Source organism: Plecotus auritus, assembly GCF_963455305.1.
Source record: "Plecotus auritus genome assembly, chromosome: 8".
In the NCBI taxonomy this organism is placed as follows: domain Eukaryota; kingdom Metazoa; phylum Chordata; class Mammalia; order Chiroptera; family Vespertilionidae; genus Plecotus; species Plecotus auritus.
In genome coordinates, this window is record NC_137782.1 from 170,989,526 (window position 1) to 171,005,795 (window position 16,270).

A 16,270-nucleotide genomic window follows, 5' to 3' on the forward strand; every position below is an offset into this window, starting at 1 on the left:
CCAGGACTGCTCCTTAGTTGCTGAGCTCGCTCCATAATTGCCAAGGTTGGCAGGCGGAAAAAGGCGGGATGGATGGGCCAGCCGGGTGCCTATTGCTGGGGTACGTCAGTGAGTGGGGGTTGGAAAACCCTAAGAGACTGGCAAGCCAGAAACCCGCCATCGGCATTTTTTCAGCTCAGGGCTGGTAGGTAGGAGCCATGTCTAGGACTGAAAAGAAAAAACTCCCACTGGAGCGGGCGGGCGTAGTCTGGGAGGCTTCCCCCTCACTGGGAAGTGAAATTCAATGAGAGGTGGGGCTGGGACGGTGAATGGGGAGAGGAGCGGCTTGAATACGGGGTCTGCTATTAGGGAGCTTGTAATCTGACGGAGAGGACAAGCTTCATGCCCAAGATACAAATAACTGTACAGAAGATTCCATGGAAGTGCTGGGGAACCCAGTGAGGGAGCGGTCGTTACAGACCCAGGGATTATGGGAGGCTTTATCTAGTGAAGACGTTTTGAGCAGGATTTGAAAGGACTCAAAGTAGGCCTTCCAGAGATGGGAGAGGGCCACATGTCTGAGCAAACGGGAAGAACGTGAGCATGACGCATGAGGCCAGTGACCACGTCTGTCTTATTCATTGCTGTGTTCCCCAGTCTAGTCCCGTGCCTGCAGTAAATATTTTTTGGATGAATAATGAGCTCTGTAAGTAAACCAGTCTGCTGGGTCTGATAGTCCGCAAGAGGGAACACTGTGAAAGGTGATTAGAAAGGCACATTGGTTTGGGTTTGTGGGGGGGGTGTTGAAAGCGCCTGATGACTTGGGCCTTTTATCTTCAGGGGGTGGGGGGTGATTGTGGCCATCTGACTGTGGAGGTGCAGGGGAAGGTGGTGTAGAAGATGAACTGGGGTGGAAGGAGCAAGGTGGGGGAACCCTGCGAAGGGCGAGGACTCCTACAGGGTCGCAGGTGCTGGTTGTTGATGACAGACACTGGAATGCAGGCCACAGACACGGAGAAGGGGAAATGAATTAAGAGACATCTGAAGAAAGAATTGACATGCTAGAATGTGTAAAAGAGTGTAGGGTACGAGTCAAATCTTCAAATGTGTAACACTAATGAGTCTTTCTTTGAAGAGGGCGAGTCAAGGGTTTTGAATGGAGTCAGAGGAAGCAGTTGGGAGGGGGGAATAGGCCCTTGGTCTTTCCAAAGAACAGCATGCTATGACTTCTGTGATTCAGGTATCATCCATACTTAGTGACACATCTCATGGTCAGATAGACACAGAACCTTGATGCGCTGTGCTTCATTAGATTTGTTTCGAAGTTACGCATGCTGGTTACATCTCATCTGGGCTTTCTGCTTTATTTTCTACCTATTATATAGCCCCAATGAAAACTGAAAAGCAACTATAAACGTTTGGAAAGTTTTTTTTTTCCTGTTTCCAAAAATGAATACGTAGCTTTGCGTTTCATTAAAGGAAGAAAGACAGCAGTTGGAACCACATTCGCGACATCGAATTCTAATCACCACTGGGGAGCCGGAATTAGCTTGATTCTATTGACCCTCTCCAGCAGCCGCCTGCGCTCCTTGAGGTGTAGCTTTACAGTTCCAGAGGCAGCTGTCAGCCGCTAATGGGGGGTGTGGGTTGATGGGTGCCTCTGTGTCATTGTCTGTGCATCCAGAGTAAAATAAAGAAACGGTCCTGGGTTCTGCACGAGTGCCTGGAAAGAGTTCCTGAAAACGTGGACGCCGCCAAAGAGCTGCTGCAGTATGGCCTGAAAGGCACAGACCTGGAGGCACTCTTGGCAATCGGAAGAGGAGCGGATGATGGCAGGTTGGTGACAGAAGGCTCGGGGCGAAGAAGTGCAGCTGACGTTGTGAATGCTTTGAAGCTGAGACATTGGGAAGGGTCACCACTCCTCTGTTTAGGTTATTCTGTGATGAAGCAGTTGCCTTTGATCAATGCTGTCTTATGTGAGGTCCCAGGTGTCTTTCCTTTTAGTGAAATGTGTTTACATGCGATAGCCTGATGGTAGGAAAAGAGCAAATGCCACAAACACTTACTGAACACTGGCCACTTCTAAGCTCTGGGCTAAAGGCACATACCTAGTGTGCCAGGAAGGCCATTGAGGCCCCTTAGGCAAGTATGAGCTTAATTTACTTTCTTTTTTAAAATAAATAAATTTTATTGATTTCAGAGAGGAAGGGAGAGGGAGAGAGAGAGAGAGAGAAACATCAGTGATGAGAGAGAATCATTGATTGGCCGCCCCCTGCATGCCCCACGCACTGGGGATCGAGCCTGCAACCCTGGTATGTGCCCTGACCAGGAACTGAACCGTGACCTCCTGGTTCATAGGTTGATGCTCAACCACTGAGTCACGCCAGCCGGGCTCATTCCCTCTCTTTATCTGTGACATCATACCGGCCTCCCAGAATCACCTGGAGTGATTAAACTATATATCTGGTGGAAGCGCCTCATAAACCTGTAAGCCCTGTACAGATGTCAGTTAGTAGTAAAATAAAGTGATTTGCTGAGAGCCATTGCTCACCAGACATTTGGAACATTTTTGTGAGATATAAATGTGATAGGATATCTGATGCATTAATAACGTAAAGGAGACCGACATTCATTATCTTTTCGAGACCTTAAATAGAAGTAATTCAAATTGTAAACTCGGGGCAACATTTTCTTCATAGGCTGTTCCACATCGGGTGCATTCTTTTCCTAAGTAGTTTTCATTTTCTTGATTTTAAAAATTTCTCGATGTGCTGATCACTGATGACCTGGTGACATACTGTATGTCCATCCCTAGGGGTATAACCAGTGAGCCACTTTGCTACAATGGCCACAGCTTTCTTTCCAGGGAGGAGTTGTTTCTATGGAAATCCAAGCAATGACAGAGTCAGTCACAGGAGGGGAGAGTGGGTTTTCACTACATGAAATTAAAAAAAAAATCAAATTAGATGTGTGTGTTCTTTTCCCACAGATTTACCTTACCTGGTGAGGTAGACATTGAGGGCATCTCCTATGAGGAGCTCTTGCCTGAGGACCAGCCCGCCCAGAATGCAAAGGAGCAGGAGCGCAGGAGGAGAGGAGAGCTGCTTCGCTTAGTGAACTTTGCAGAGTAAGGGGGTATTACTGCTCCTTGGGCAATTCTTTAAAAGAATTAGGCACCTACCTCTGTCCTTTACTAGCGATAATTGCTCTAAATGGTTTCAGCAACTTAAATCAAGGGCATTTCATATTTTACCTTTGTGCTTTCGTCTGCTATTCCATGAATTTGGGGCTCAATAGAATATAGATCTTTTTTATTTAACTCTTAGAGAAATGCGCTTTTTTTTGTAATTATAAGTGGCCTGATTTATTCATTCAAAACAGGTTAACGCTGGAACAGAAGGAACTCTGCCGTTGTAGACTGAAATTATTAACCTACTTAGACCGGCTGGCCACCTATGAGGTAGGGGCTAGTTTTAATCAAGCCAGTTATGTGTATTTGGTCTGTCATTACCAATGCTGTGGCTGCCCTCATAACTGACATTCTTGGTCTTTAGAACTACTTAGGTGGGAAAAGTTCATTATGTCCAGAAACGGGTTCTCTTGTATACCAGTTTTGGTCAAGTTAGAGGTTGTGAAGGGCCAGAGTGATGTTGTTAGTCTAGGGAACAGAAGTGCTTTAGCCATGTCACTGTATCTGTTTCCTACATCTACAGTCCTTCCTTTTACTTTTTACTTTTTTAAAAATATATTTCTATATTGATTTCAGAGAGGAAGGGAGAGGGAGAGAGAGAGAGAGGGAAATACCAATGATGAGAGAGAATCATTGATTGGCTGCCTCCAGCACGTCCCCCACTGGGGATTGAGCCCGCTACCCAGGCATGTGCCCTTAGCCGGAATCGAACCTGGGACCCTTCAGTCCACAGGGCAACACTCTATCCACTGAGCCAAACCAGCTAGGGCTCATTTACTTTCATTTTATATTTCAACTAGAGGCCCAGTGCACGAAATTCATGCACAGGGGGGTGGGGGGTTGTTCCTCAGCCCAGCCTGCACCCTCTCCAATTTGGGACCCCTTGAGGGATGCCCTGGTGGGATCGGGCCTAAACGGGCAGTCGGACATCCCTCTCACAATCCAGGACTGCTGGCTCCCAACTGCTCGCCTGCCTGCCTTCCTGATTGCCCCTAACCGCTTCTGCCTGCCAGCCTGATCACCCCCTAACCACTCCCCTGCCAACCTGATTGATGCCTAACTGCTCCCCTGCCAGCCTGTTTGCCCCTAACTGCCCTCCCCTGCAGGCCTGGTCACCCCTAACTGCCCTCCCCTGCAGGCTTGATCGACCCCAACTGCCCTCCCTTGCAGGCCTGGTCCCTCCCAACTGCCCTCCCTTGCAGGCCTGGTCCCTCCCAACTGCCCTCCCCTGCTGGCCATCTTGTGGTGGCCATCTTGTGTCCACATGGGGGCAGGATCTTTGACCACATGGGGGCAGCCATCTTGTGTGTTGGAGTGATGGTCAATTGCATATTACTCTTTTATTAGATAGGATAGAGGCCTGGTGCATGGGTGGGGGTCAGCTGGTTTGCCCTGAAGGATGTTCCGGATCAGGGTGGGGGTTCCCTTGGGACGTGGGGCGGCCTGGGCCAGGGGCCTGTGGTGGTTTGCAGGCCAGCCACGCCCCCTGGCGACCCAAGCAGAGGCCCTGGTATCTGGGGTTTATTTATCTTCTACAATTGAAACTTTGTAGCCTGGAGTGGAGCCAAGCCTTCTGCTCACTCCTTGGTGGCAGCCATTTCTGTTGGGATTTATTTATATTCTATAATTGAAACTTTGTGGCCTTAAGCAGAGGCAAAGGCAGGCCAGGGCTTCAGAAGCTTGGCTTCCTCCATCTCCGGGGGCAACCCTAGCCTCCTGCTCTCTCCAGCTCCATGGCTTCCGCCATTTTTGTTGGGATTTATTTATCTTCTATAATTGAAACTTTGTAGCCTGGAGTGCAGGCCTGGGCCAGCCAGGGTGTGCAGAAAGCTTGGTTTCCTCTGTTGCTGAGGAAACCCAAGCCTCCCTCCTGCTCTCTCTGTGGCTGCAGCCATCTTGATTGGGTTAATTTACATACTTGCTCCTGATTGGCTGGTGGGCGTGGCTTGCGGGTGTAGCGGAGTGATGCTTAATTTGCATATTACTCTTTTATTAGATAGATTTTAAGGTTATGGAATACAGCTGTCTCCAGTACCAAATTTCAGTATATATTATGTTTCAATAATCCTAATGTGAATATTTTATTTTAATGATTTGTTAGTAGGTTGAACTTAGTTAATTGAACTTTGATCCAGTTATGGCCAAAATTAGACACTTAACTTAAAAAAGTAGACTTTGTATCCGTTTCTTCAGTTATGCACATGCAGATGTCGCCACGTTGGGCATTTCAGTGGCACTCTGTACTGTAAGGAGAAACATTTCAGTACATACCCAGCTCAGACTGCTCTCCCAATGCCCCCATAGCTGAGGTTACCCAGGATGTCACACAGTTCTAGCTGTGCAAGTGTGACTCCACTTGCAGGTTACTTTCTCAGCCTCTGGATGTCTCCACTCCGTGAGCATACCCTTATTGGCCCTTGGGACTGGCACATGGTGGGCATTCAGGATGTCGGCCCTGATCGCCTGCCAGACCTACCCATGCACAGATTTCGTGCATCGGGCCTCTAGTATAGGTATAATGGCTAATAAGTAGATAGTGCTAGAGATAGGCATTGCATTTTAATCGTAGGGCATGGCTTATTTTATTAATTATGTGATAGATGAGATGAAAATTGACTCATTTAAGCTTTATTCAAGTGCCTACTACATGCCAGATATTAAGCCAGTGCTGGAGGTCGAGAGATGACAAAGGAACAGTCCTTCACTAGATAGGAAATAACTGATGATAATGAAGGTACAAAATGTTGATGAGGGAGCCTAATGGAGAAGAACGTTATATTTTTTCTGGAGATATCCAAGCCGACACTACATCGGGAGAAATAGGAGGCCTGTTTCAACTAGTCCTGAATAAAGGAAGGCAGGTTTGGGAGCTGCGGGACCCGAGAATGGAGGCCCCGTAGAGGTAGGGGTTTGTGTTTGCTGCAGCCTCCCCGAGCTTAGAATGATGCCTGGTTTGTTGAGCTCAGTAAGTATTTGTTAGGGGTCCAGTAGGGAAGAGAATATCTTAAGAAATACCCACACATTTGCTGAGGACCTTTGTCAGCTAGTGTCAGTTCCCCGAGTAGATACTGTTAACCTCTCAATTTTATGGCTATGAAAACAGGCTTAGAGAAGGTAAGTCATTGGTCCAAGTAAACGGGGCAGGAATGCATAGCTGGGCCTCCCTGTTGAGAATCCGTGGCGGGACAGAGAGGCCTGTGGAGTGAGGTAAACGTTGCTCCTGCTGCAGTGAGCGGAAGGGGAGGAGAGGTGGTTAGAATGGGTTGTGGCCGTATTGGGAGAGGCCTTTCCTGCTGTGGCAGGAGTTGCATTAACTTGCATTTTTGTCAGCGGCTGGCCCGGTACGTTTAGGAAGGAGTGGGGAGTGGGCATTGGAGCCTGGGGTGTGGGCCGCTCTCCCGAGAAGTCTGTCAGTGGAGGGGAGCAGAGAAGCTGGTGGCTAGAGACCTCGAAAGGCTTAAGGGCTGTTTTCACAGAAGAAGGAAGTGTTGTTTGAATGCCAGTGGGAATGAGCCAGGAGAGGGTGAGGGGGAATTTACTGAACAGAAGAGAGTGGAGATGATGTGCATGGAGTTCCTTTCCCCCCACTTCTCTGTCTGCTCCTCCGCCTGCTTTTCAGATCCAGATTCCCTCCCCCTCCCCCCCCCCCCCCCCCCCCACCGCGCACCTTTTAAATGGTGTTGGTTGTTCCTCAGTCTCCTTTCATTTCATCCCACTTCCTTTCCCTGGAATCACACTGGCTTCTGTACTGGGAACGGCGTCACATGTGTAACTCATGTCCCACTCCAGAACTCCTCACCTGTGTACCCACCTGCCTCCTGGGCAGCTCCTGTTCCATGTGCTGTGGGCCCAAACCTAACATGTTCCCAAGGGAACTTGCCCTCCCTCACCTCCTCCACACGTCCTCATTCTTCCCTCTTTCCCATCTCAGTGAATTAATTCGGAGTTAACAGTACTTACTGCTTACTTATTATGTATGCTACGTATCTGGGGTCAGCACTGAACGTGGCAGACGTGAGCCCTAACTAACTCCTTCCTGTTTCTGCTCCGTGCCGTTTCTGGGAAGCCTTCCCTGCCCTCCCGGACGAGTGTTTCCCTTTGCCTGGTCCTGTTGGCTTGTCTGTCTTCATACTAGGTTTTTTTTTTTTTTTTTTTTTAAATAAATCTTTATTCAGATTATTACAATTATTTCTCCTTTTTCCCCCCATAGCTCCCCTCCACCCATTTCCCACCCCACCTTCTGCCCTTACCTCCCCCCCACTGTCCTCATCCATAGGTGTATGATTTTTGTCCATTCTCTTCATGAACCCCCCATACCCCTTTCCCCCTGAGAATTATCAGTCCACTCCCTTTCTATGCCCCTGATTCTATTATATTCACCAGATTATTCTGTTCCTCAGGTTTTTAATTCACTTGATTTTTAGGTTCGCTTGTTGATAGATATGTATTTGTTGTTCATAATTTTTCTCTTTACTTTTTTCTTCTTCCTCTTCTTTAAGAATACCTTTCAGCATTTCATATAATACTGGTTTGGTGGTGATGAACTCCTTCAGCTTTTTCTTATCTGTGAAGCTCTTTATCTGCCCTTCAATTCTGAATGATAGCTTTGCTGGGTAGAGTAATCTTGGTTGTAGGTTCTTGCTATTCATCACATTGAAAATTTCTTGCCACTCCCGTCTGGCCTGCATAGTTTCTGTTGAGAAGTCAGCTGACAGTCGTATGGGTGCTCCCTTGTAGGTAATTAACTGTTTTTCTCTTGCTGCTTTTAATATTCTCTCTTTGTCTTTTGCTCTTGGCATTTTAATTATGATGTGTCTTGGTGTGGTCCTCTTTGGATTCCTTTTGTTTGGGGTTCTGTGCGCTTCCTGGACTTGTAAGTCTATTTCTTTCACCAGGTGGGGGAAGTTTTCGGTCATTATTTCTTCAAATAGGTTTTCAGTATCTTGCTCTCTCTCTTCTTCTGGCACCCCCATAATTCTGATGTTGGTACGCTTGAAGTTGTCCCAGAGTCTTCTTACATTATCTTCAACTTTTTGGATTTTTTTTTTTGCTTTTTGCTTTTTCGGTTGAGTGTTTTTTGCTTCTTTGTATTTCAATTCTTTGACTTGATTCTTGTGTTTCTCTATTCTGTTTCTGGGTCTCTGTATATTATTTTTTATTTCAGTCAGTGTATGTTTAATTTCTAGTTGGTCCTTTTTCATATCTTCGAGGGTCTCGTTATATTTATCGGCCTTTTCTAGGATATTCTTAAAAAGTCTTATAACCGTGGTTTTGAATTCTATATCCAGTCGTTTGTTTTCCTCCATTTCTTTCGTTTGTGATCTGATTCTTTGAACCCCGCATTTTCACTGATTCCCTGAGTTGGTAAGGTAGATATTTGTGCTAGGTTTCCAATATGGCCCAGTGGGTCTGCTTCCCCAGTTAACCTGAGGTGGACACTCTTGGTGCACCCCTTTGTGGACTGTGTGTACAGCCTTGTTGTAATTAAGTCTTTATTGTTGTTGGTATCACTGGGAAGAATTGACCTCCGGGCCAGTTGGCTGTAAGGATCAGCTGTGTCTATGCTGGGAGAAGTTCGGTGCTGGAGACAGCCTTATAGGATTAGACTTGACAAATTGCAATAGCCTCTGTGCTCAGCTTGGATGGGGTGGAGTCTCAGTCTTGGCTTCCTGTCAGCCTTGCCCTTGCACATGCGCTTTCAGTCCTCCGCCTTCCCCAGCTCGAGTCTCCGCCTGAGAGTCCAGACTCCCCCCACAAGAGCGTAGGTCCCCAGGGGCCCACCTGGAACTGGGGTTCACTGCAGTCAGAACTGGGGCTCAGTGCCGTCAGGAGCCTCTGACTCCCTTCCACTAGGGAAAGCCTGTGGCAACCTCTGCAGCCTTTGTGCGCACTGGCACGCGCGCGCGTGCGCACTTTCAGTCCTCCGCCTTCCCCGGCTCCCGAGTCTCCGCCCGAGAGTCCAGACTCCCCCCACAAGAGCGTGGGTCCCCAGGGGCTCGCCCCGGAACTGGGTTTCAGTGCAGTCAGAACTGGGGCTCAGTGCAGTCAGGATCCTCTGACTCCCTTCCACTAGGGAAAGCCTGTGGCAACCTCCGCAGCCTTTGTGCGCACTGGCCCGCGTGCGCCTTCAGACTTCTGCCTTTCCCAGCTCGAGTCTCCGCCCGAGAGTCCAGACTCCCCCCGTAAGAGCGTGGGTCCCCAGGGGTTCGCCCGGAACTGGGGTTCAGTGCAGTCAGAACTGGGGTTCAGTGCGGTCGGAGGCTTCCTTCCCCCTTCCGCCAGAGAAAGTCAGCCAGGCTCTCAGCCGCCCTTCCTCTCTGCGCGCACAAAGCCCCTTTGCCGTACCTCCAATTCTCTGTGAGCTTTTCTCTTTGCTTCTAGTTGTAGAATTTTCACTCAGCCAGCTTTCCTGTGGTTCTGGATGGTGTCCGTTCTGTCTTTTAGTTGTAGTTTTGAAATTGTTGTGCGAGGCAGCAGTTTAGGTGTTTACCTATGCCGCCATCTTGGTTTCTCTCTCCATACTAGGTTTTTAAATTATATATTTAACGAGATTTTCAAATAATATATACTATATATATTACTATTTTTCTTTTTTTAAATTTAAATTCTTGTTTAAAGTATTACATAAGTCTCCTTTTCCCACCATTGACCTTTCCCCAGCCGCTCCCACCCCCCTGCACATGCCCTCACCCTCCTACTGTCTGTGTCCATTGGTTATGCTCATATGCATGCACACAAGTCCTTTGGTTGATCTCTTACTCCTTCCCCCCTCCTCCCCTGCCTTCCCTCTGAGGTTGGACTGTCTGTTCGATGCTTCTAGCTCTATTTTTGTTCATCAGTTTATGTTGTTCATTATTTCCACAAATGAGTAAGATCATGTGATATTTATCTTTCTCTGACTGGCTTATTTCGCTTAGCATATTTTTATTGATTTCAGAGAGGAAGGGAGAGGGAGAGAGAGATAGAAACTTTAATGATGAGAGAGAATCATTGATTGGCTGCCTCCTGCACGCCCCCCACTGGGGATTGAACCTCCAACCCGGGCATGTGCTCTGACCAGGAATCAAACCATGACCTCCTGGTTCAAAGGTCAATGCTTACCCACTGAGCCATGCTGGCTGGGCCCGTACTACATTTTAAGCTACTTGAGGGCAGGATCCATGTACTTACTGTTCATTGCATCACTGCTGCCTGTCACAGTGCCCCTAGCACATAGTAGGCACTCTGTAAACATTTGTTGAACGATTGAATGGTTCCTTCCACATGTGACCGAGGTCCCTGCAGCAGCATACAGTTCTCAGACGGTGTGGCAGGTGCTCATCATGAATGCCAGGCGTGGCTGTTGTTTGTCTGTTTTTGCAGGTGGTGGCTGTTCGTTGTCCTACTGTAATTAACTTAATTTGTATTGCCTATTTAATTTACTTCTGGATTTTAACAAATTAACAGCATTTATGAACATCGCCATTTTCAAAATAAGGGCAGGACTGCAGATGTAGTACTTTAGTTAACAGTTGACAGTGTAATTAATTGAGGCCTTATTTAGGTGCACAGAATTGTAAAGGTTTTTAATATATCCCTGTCATTGATATTTAAAAGGCTTTTCATTAAATCTCTGTTTTCCTTCAGCAAATCCTAGGAGTGTCCCATGCATCCGAACAGAGATATGACGCAGAATTCTTCAAGAAGTTCAGAAATCAGAATATTGTTCTTTCAGCCAGAACTTACGCGCGGGTAATTGCTTTTTTATAAATAAAACAGTTGTGGTTATTAACAATTTCTAAATCTTTGAGCTATCCAGTTAATGTTATAGCATACATATACCATTACATTTCCTTTTTTTGTTATATTATAAGTAAGTACACAAAACGAAATATTTAAAAAAATTTTATTCTTCATTCTGACTTTTAAAAATAAATGTTTTTATAGCTTTAGATTGAGAAACATGATACAGACTAGGAAGAATCAGGACTATTTCACAATACTTCACCTCCGATCTGCATAAAAAGTGAATGAAAGGTCAATGGAGAAAAAAAAAAAAGGAGACATATGTACTACTATTTGTAATACTTCAAACAATTAAAAAAAAAACAAAAAAAAACCATCAAAAAAAAAAAAAAAAGAAAAGTCCTATTACAAAGGAATTTTACTTGTTGATTTATGAGTTGTAATGGCAGAAGAGGTTAAGTATAGCTAATAAAAAATCTTTTCTTAAAAAAAAAAAAAGTGAATGAAAAGGTTTTGAATGTTGTCAGACTTTATTTCTAAAGTTCACGCTGGAAACTGGCCTTGTCTTCTGCACAGGAAAGTAACGTACCGGCCCTGGAGATTCTGTTCACCTACCACGGGGCAGACCTGCTCCCTCATCGCCTCGCCATCCTCTCCAACTTCCCCGAGACCACGTCCCCTCACGAGTATTCTGCTCTGCTGCCCGAAGCTTGGTATGTGCCTTGTTAATGGAATTTTACCTGCTTTCTAAATTATGACTGTTTTTTTTTTTTTTTGTTTCATGCTGAACCCCTGAAGTTGCACAGTAATTTTAATGTAACCTATTTAAACCTTGTTTCTGATTATAAAGCTATTACTGACTTATATTTAAATGATCCTGAAACCACACTGTGTCTCAGCACAAGCTGGACCACTTTAAGTTAATGGGCATGGACTTCCCTTGTTCTGAAAGGCCCCTGATTGGACTGCAGTGCGCTCAGCATGTGCTGTTTTCCGGTTAAGAGCAGGTTTCAGGGTAACGAGATCTGTTTGAGTTAGTTATAACTTTCAGGAAGTGAGGTGTAGTCTGACCACATTAGGAGTAGGCCCAGGGGCCCAGAGCGACTGAATCCTGCTTCTCTCAACAACCCTTTCTCCTCTGAAGTCCCAGAGGCACAAAGACCAGTGCGAGATCAAACAGCACTGCCGGTTCCTTAGACTAATGGCTTCTGATCTCGGGCCGAGGCTGTTTGATGTGTTGTAACGTGTGACATAGACTTCCAGCCCACTCGCTTCACTTAGTCCCAGTATACCACCCAGGGGGCTTCTGGGGGCCAGCACATCTCTTCTGGAGAATGAGGAACAGAGAAGGTATTGCCTCAGTGCACAGCAAGAGATGGGCAGGCCATCAGCCCAGGCCTGAGCAGGCCTGGGAGAGAGGGGAGGGCAGAGCACACCTTGCTTGCCAGTGACTGCAGAGACAGGGCAAGGCCATCCAGCCACTGTGAGACCTCTCGCAGGCAGGGCACCAGCCCACTAGGACATGTGGCTCCGTCATCAATTGCATGATGCGTCCTTTCTGACTGTGAGTTGATTTCTCTTTAAAACGAATGGACAGTTCCTGTCTTGCTTATTCACATTGCATGAGTTTAGTAGCAGGTGAATCGATAGATATGAAATCTGTTCGCACACTGTAAAACACCATAAGGGATTATGACACATCTGATTGAAGTCATTGTTACAGCCCTTTACCTACTGGCAGCTTACAGTTTTAAGGCACATTATTGGAACTGGGATCATTTGGCTTCTTAATTCCTTCCCCGCCACCCCAACTCAGTGTCATGGTTGTAGGCTTAGGTGTCGATGATGATGACCAACATTTATGGAGTAATTACTGTGTATTGGCATGTACTTCTATCTGGTTTCCAAACGCTGTTGGTATTATCCTGCTGTTCTAGAAAGCTGAGATTTACAGAGGCTTATTAATATGTTAAACTCCATATAAGTGCAGCCTGGATTTGAACCTATATTTATTTAGAGTCAATAGGCTCTGAAAAGATAAATTAAAGCTCCTTATTTTGCACTACTTTTAGTACTAAAAAGCAACGTTTTTGTTAGGATAAAAGTGAACCAAAAGAACATGCTGGGAATGCCCCTTTGTCTCCCACACTTTTGCTTTAGATCTGAATAGTGATACGTTAAGTGTATTTTATAAATATGTATTTATAAATATTTTTAATATAATTAATTTATTGTTTTTTTCCTCCTCGCAAAATAGATCTAATTTGAATGGAAAGGACTTCTTCTATTGTAAATTGTTAATATAGAGTAAGTGCTACTGTTTGTTAAAGTGCTTTTAAAGGCAGTTTCTCCTTAGATTTGAATGCATTTATTGTCCCTGTCTCCTGATGATTGCTTAGGTAAACATTGGATTTTCACCTGAAATTTCATTGCAAAATAGTTTTACAGTGCACAGTGCTACATTGTCTTTGGATGCCCTAAGTTTTCTGTGTGGGGTCCTCCATAAACTGATTTAAAATGTGACAGATACTTCAGGTGTACAGTATTGCCGTGGAGGATCATCAGAAGATAAAGTTATTTTGCATCTTTGTTTTGAGATGTTGCTTACACAAACTTTGAAAAGACTGATTTCTTATGGGTCCATAAGTTATGTCCATTTTAAACACATTGAAAAAATATAGACTTTCTTTGGTTCATCTTTGTTCTACGAGACAGTCTTTCCCATTGAGTATACTTGGGGTCTGTCTCCCAAAGTAGACGTGACTACAAAGCCAAACCACAGCTACCTCTCCGGTCCCGCCTCTTCTGTGAGGTCGTCCGTAGTTATTCCTTTCCCTGTGTTCTCATAATTCTTTGTTCATTCTTGTAGTCACCACTTTTTCCATTGTATCGTAGCCGTCATTTTTACATCTCCTTTCTTCCTCTTGTTCCCTTCTGTAACCAACGCTCAGCTTCAAACCCAGACAAACTCTTAAAGGCAGAGACCATCTTCCTTATTTGTGGATTCCCAGGGCCTCCGGTGGTGCTGGGTAGTGGGTTCTCTGAAAATGTTTGCTAAGTGGGTAAGTCCGGCCCATCCTGTGCCCATTTCAATAAAAGACTAAAGGATGTCCTGAAGGGAGTTCACTTTGCTTCCTGGCACTTACACCTACATGCTATGGCCATTTGTCTTCTGCACTTTATCCGGTCATCCTTGCCCTCCTGTTTACAGTTTACCTCACTTTGCATCCCCTCCCGTTCTATTTCTTCCTGGCATTTATCACTGTCTGTTTCAGGTTGAGTTTTCACTTATTTGTCTTGTTCATTGTCTGTTTGCCTTTCTAAGACGTCAGCTCCAATAGGAAAGGGAGTTCCGTGTTTTGTTTCCATCCTTATCCTCTGCACTTAGGATAGAGCCTGGCACACTGTAGGCACTCAGTAACTGCTTGTTGGGTTGGAGAATAAATGAATGCATGAGCATAAATTCCATGAGGATGGGACTTTGTATCTTGTTCACTAATATAGCCTTGGTGTCTAGAGGAGTGAATGGTACAAAGCAGGAACTTGGAATTGTTTTGAATGAACGCGTGGATTGTGTACGTTGTTTTTCATGAATGCATGTACTAATTGGAGCAGGCGGGGTTTTACGTTTTAGAGTTCAAGCTGTATAGTATTTTGGAAAGCAATAGTAAGTTGTGCCAACAAGTTGACCTTTTAACTACTCTGTTTTGAGAGCCCATTGGCAGAACTTTTGCCTTGGCATTTAAACAAAATTTGATTTACCAGTTTTCATTCAACGAAATTTTAGGATTATGATTGCTGGGAAACTTCCATGGTATGTGTTATTTTGTGTTTTATATTGTCACTCTTAAATCACCATGTGTATTTGACATTGATGGAATGTGGCTGAGTTTTGTAAAACTTTGGAATTACATTTTCTGTCATAGATGATACATCTCTTTATTAGCTACCGTCTTAGTTTGTCATTGCTATAAAGCATTGACACTTTATACTCTAGGTGACTGTTTCAGTTTTTAAGTAGAAAGGTGACATTTTTACCACCTTTATTGGCTCCCATAATTTGTGATTAATAATTTTTTTGTAAACCAAAAGAAATATATGTTTTTTTTGACTTTTGGTATTTTTGATGTTTATAGCACATTTTTTTTCGTTTTTTCTTTTTCAATTACAGTTGACATTCAATATAATATTAGTTTCAAGTATTATAGCGCACTTTAGAAGGATTATTTAGAGTTTTCATTTATGCCTCTTTTTCCATTGTAAAACCTTTCCAGAATGATGAAAGTATCTAGTTTAAAAGGTTGTATTTAAATAGTTGTCTGTTGAAAGAGGATGGCATAGGGGCGAGAGCACTGACACCAGAGCCACGTTGCCTAGATGGATGATCGTGGGTTAAGTTTTTAACTGTGCCTCAGTCTTCTCATCTGTACAATGGTGATGCTTACAGCACTTACTTCATACTGTTGTGAGAATGATTAACGAGTTAATGTATATAAAATACTGAGAACAGTGCTTGCACCAAGGAAGGGCTACTTAAGTGTTAGCAATTATTATCAATGCAGAATTTCATGCTGAGACCATGGCCTCATATACTTATATAGGACACATTTTTATTATTTTAAACTTTTAATTGGAATAATTCTATAGTTACAGAAATGTTGCAAAGATAATACAGAGACTTCACGTGCACCCTTCCTCTAGCTTAGCCTTTCTTACATAACCATAGCACATTTATCAAAACTAAGAAATTGTTGCTGGCATAGTCTGCTCTGACTATAATGTGACATATGCATTCCTAAAAATCACTGCATTATGCAAAATTGTGCAACGAAAACCACAGGGTATATGGGGAAAATAGAGTTAGGGCCCAGCATTCAAAAACTTCGTGCAGTTTAACCAAGTTAGGAACCTAATAAAAGCTGGCCCATGGTTTTACACATTAAATGGTGAGAAACTCGTAAGTACTGAAATACGGCACTTGACCTTGAATGAGACCTGGAAAAGACTTGGCCTGTGGACATGGGTGTCTGAAGAGTTGCAGCTCATGTGTTCCTGGGAAGTGGAGGGAGGGAGTGATTAGCAATCTGATCGGGAGCTATATGTAACACAGATGTGGGGAGCTATATGTAACACAGATGTGGGGAGGGGAGGGGGAGGCGAACTCAGTCACAGAACTGAGGTCGCTGGTGGGTGCCTGGGAAATGTGTGTCTGCACACGTGATCTGACGTGGCACAGCCCAGGTGAGAACAGCTTTCTGTGTTCGCCTCATGTTCCTGTGGATGAAAATGGGCACTAGCAACCAGGAAATTTGTGTCAGGCTCAAATTGTTCCCCAAGGTATCAATTTATTGAAACATATCAGCATTTTCAAAACAT

General features: G+C 44.8%; 1 protein-coding gene across 1 annotated transcript in view; it reads left to right on the forward strand.

Annotated features, from left to right (window-relative positions):
* NBAS (NBAS subunit of NRZ tethering complex) overlaps positions 1-16,270 on the forward strand; it is a 211,088-nt gene that overhangs the window by 52,141 nt on the left and 142,677 nt on the right. The window contains exons 17-21 of the mRNA XM_080683646.1: positions 1,664-1,815; positions 2,969-3,106; positions 3,361-3,439; positions 10,796-10,900; positions 11,471-11,607. Of these exons, the coding sequence (XP_080539772.1) occupies positions 1,664-1,815; positions 2,969-3,106; positions 3,361-3,439; positions 10,796-10,900; positions 11,471-11,607 (611 nt within the window). The remainder of the gene's footprint in view (positions 1-1,663; positions 1,816-2,968; positions 3,107-3,360; positions 3,440-10,795; positions 10,901-11,470; positions 11,608-16,270) is intronic.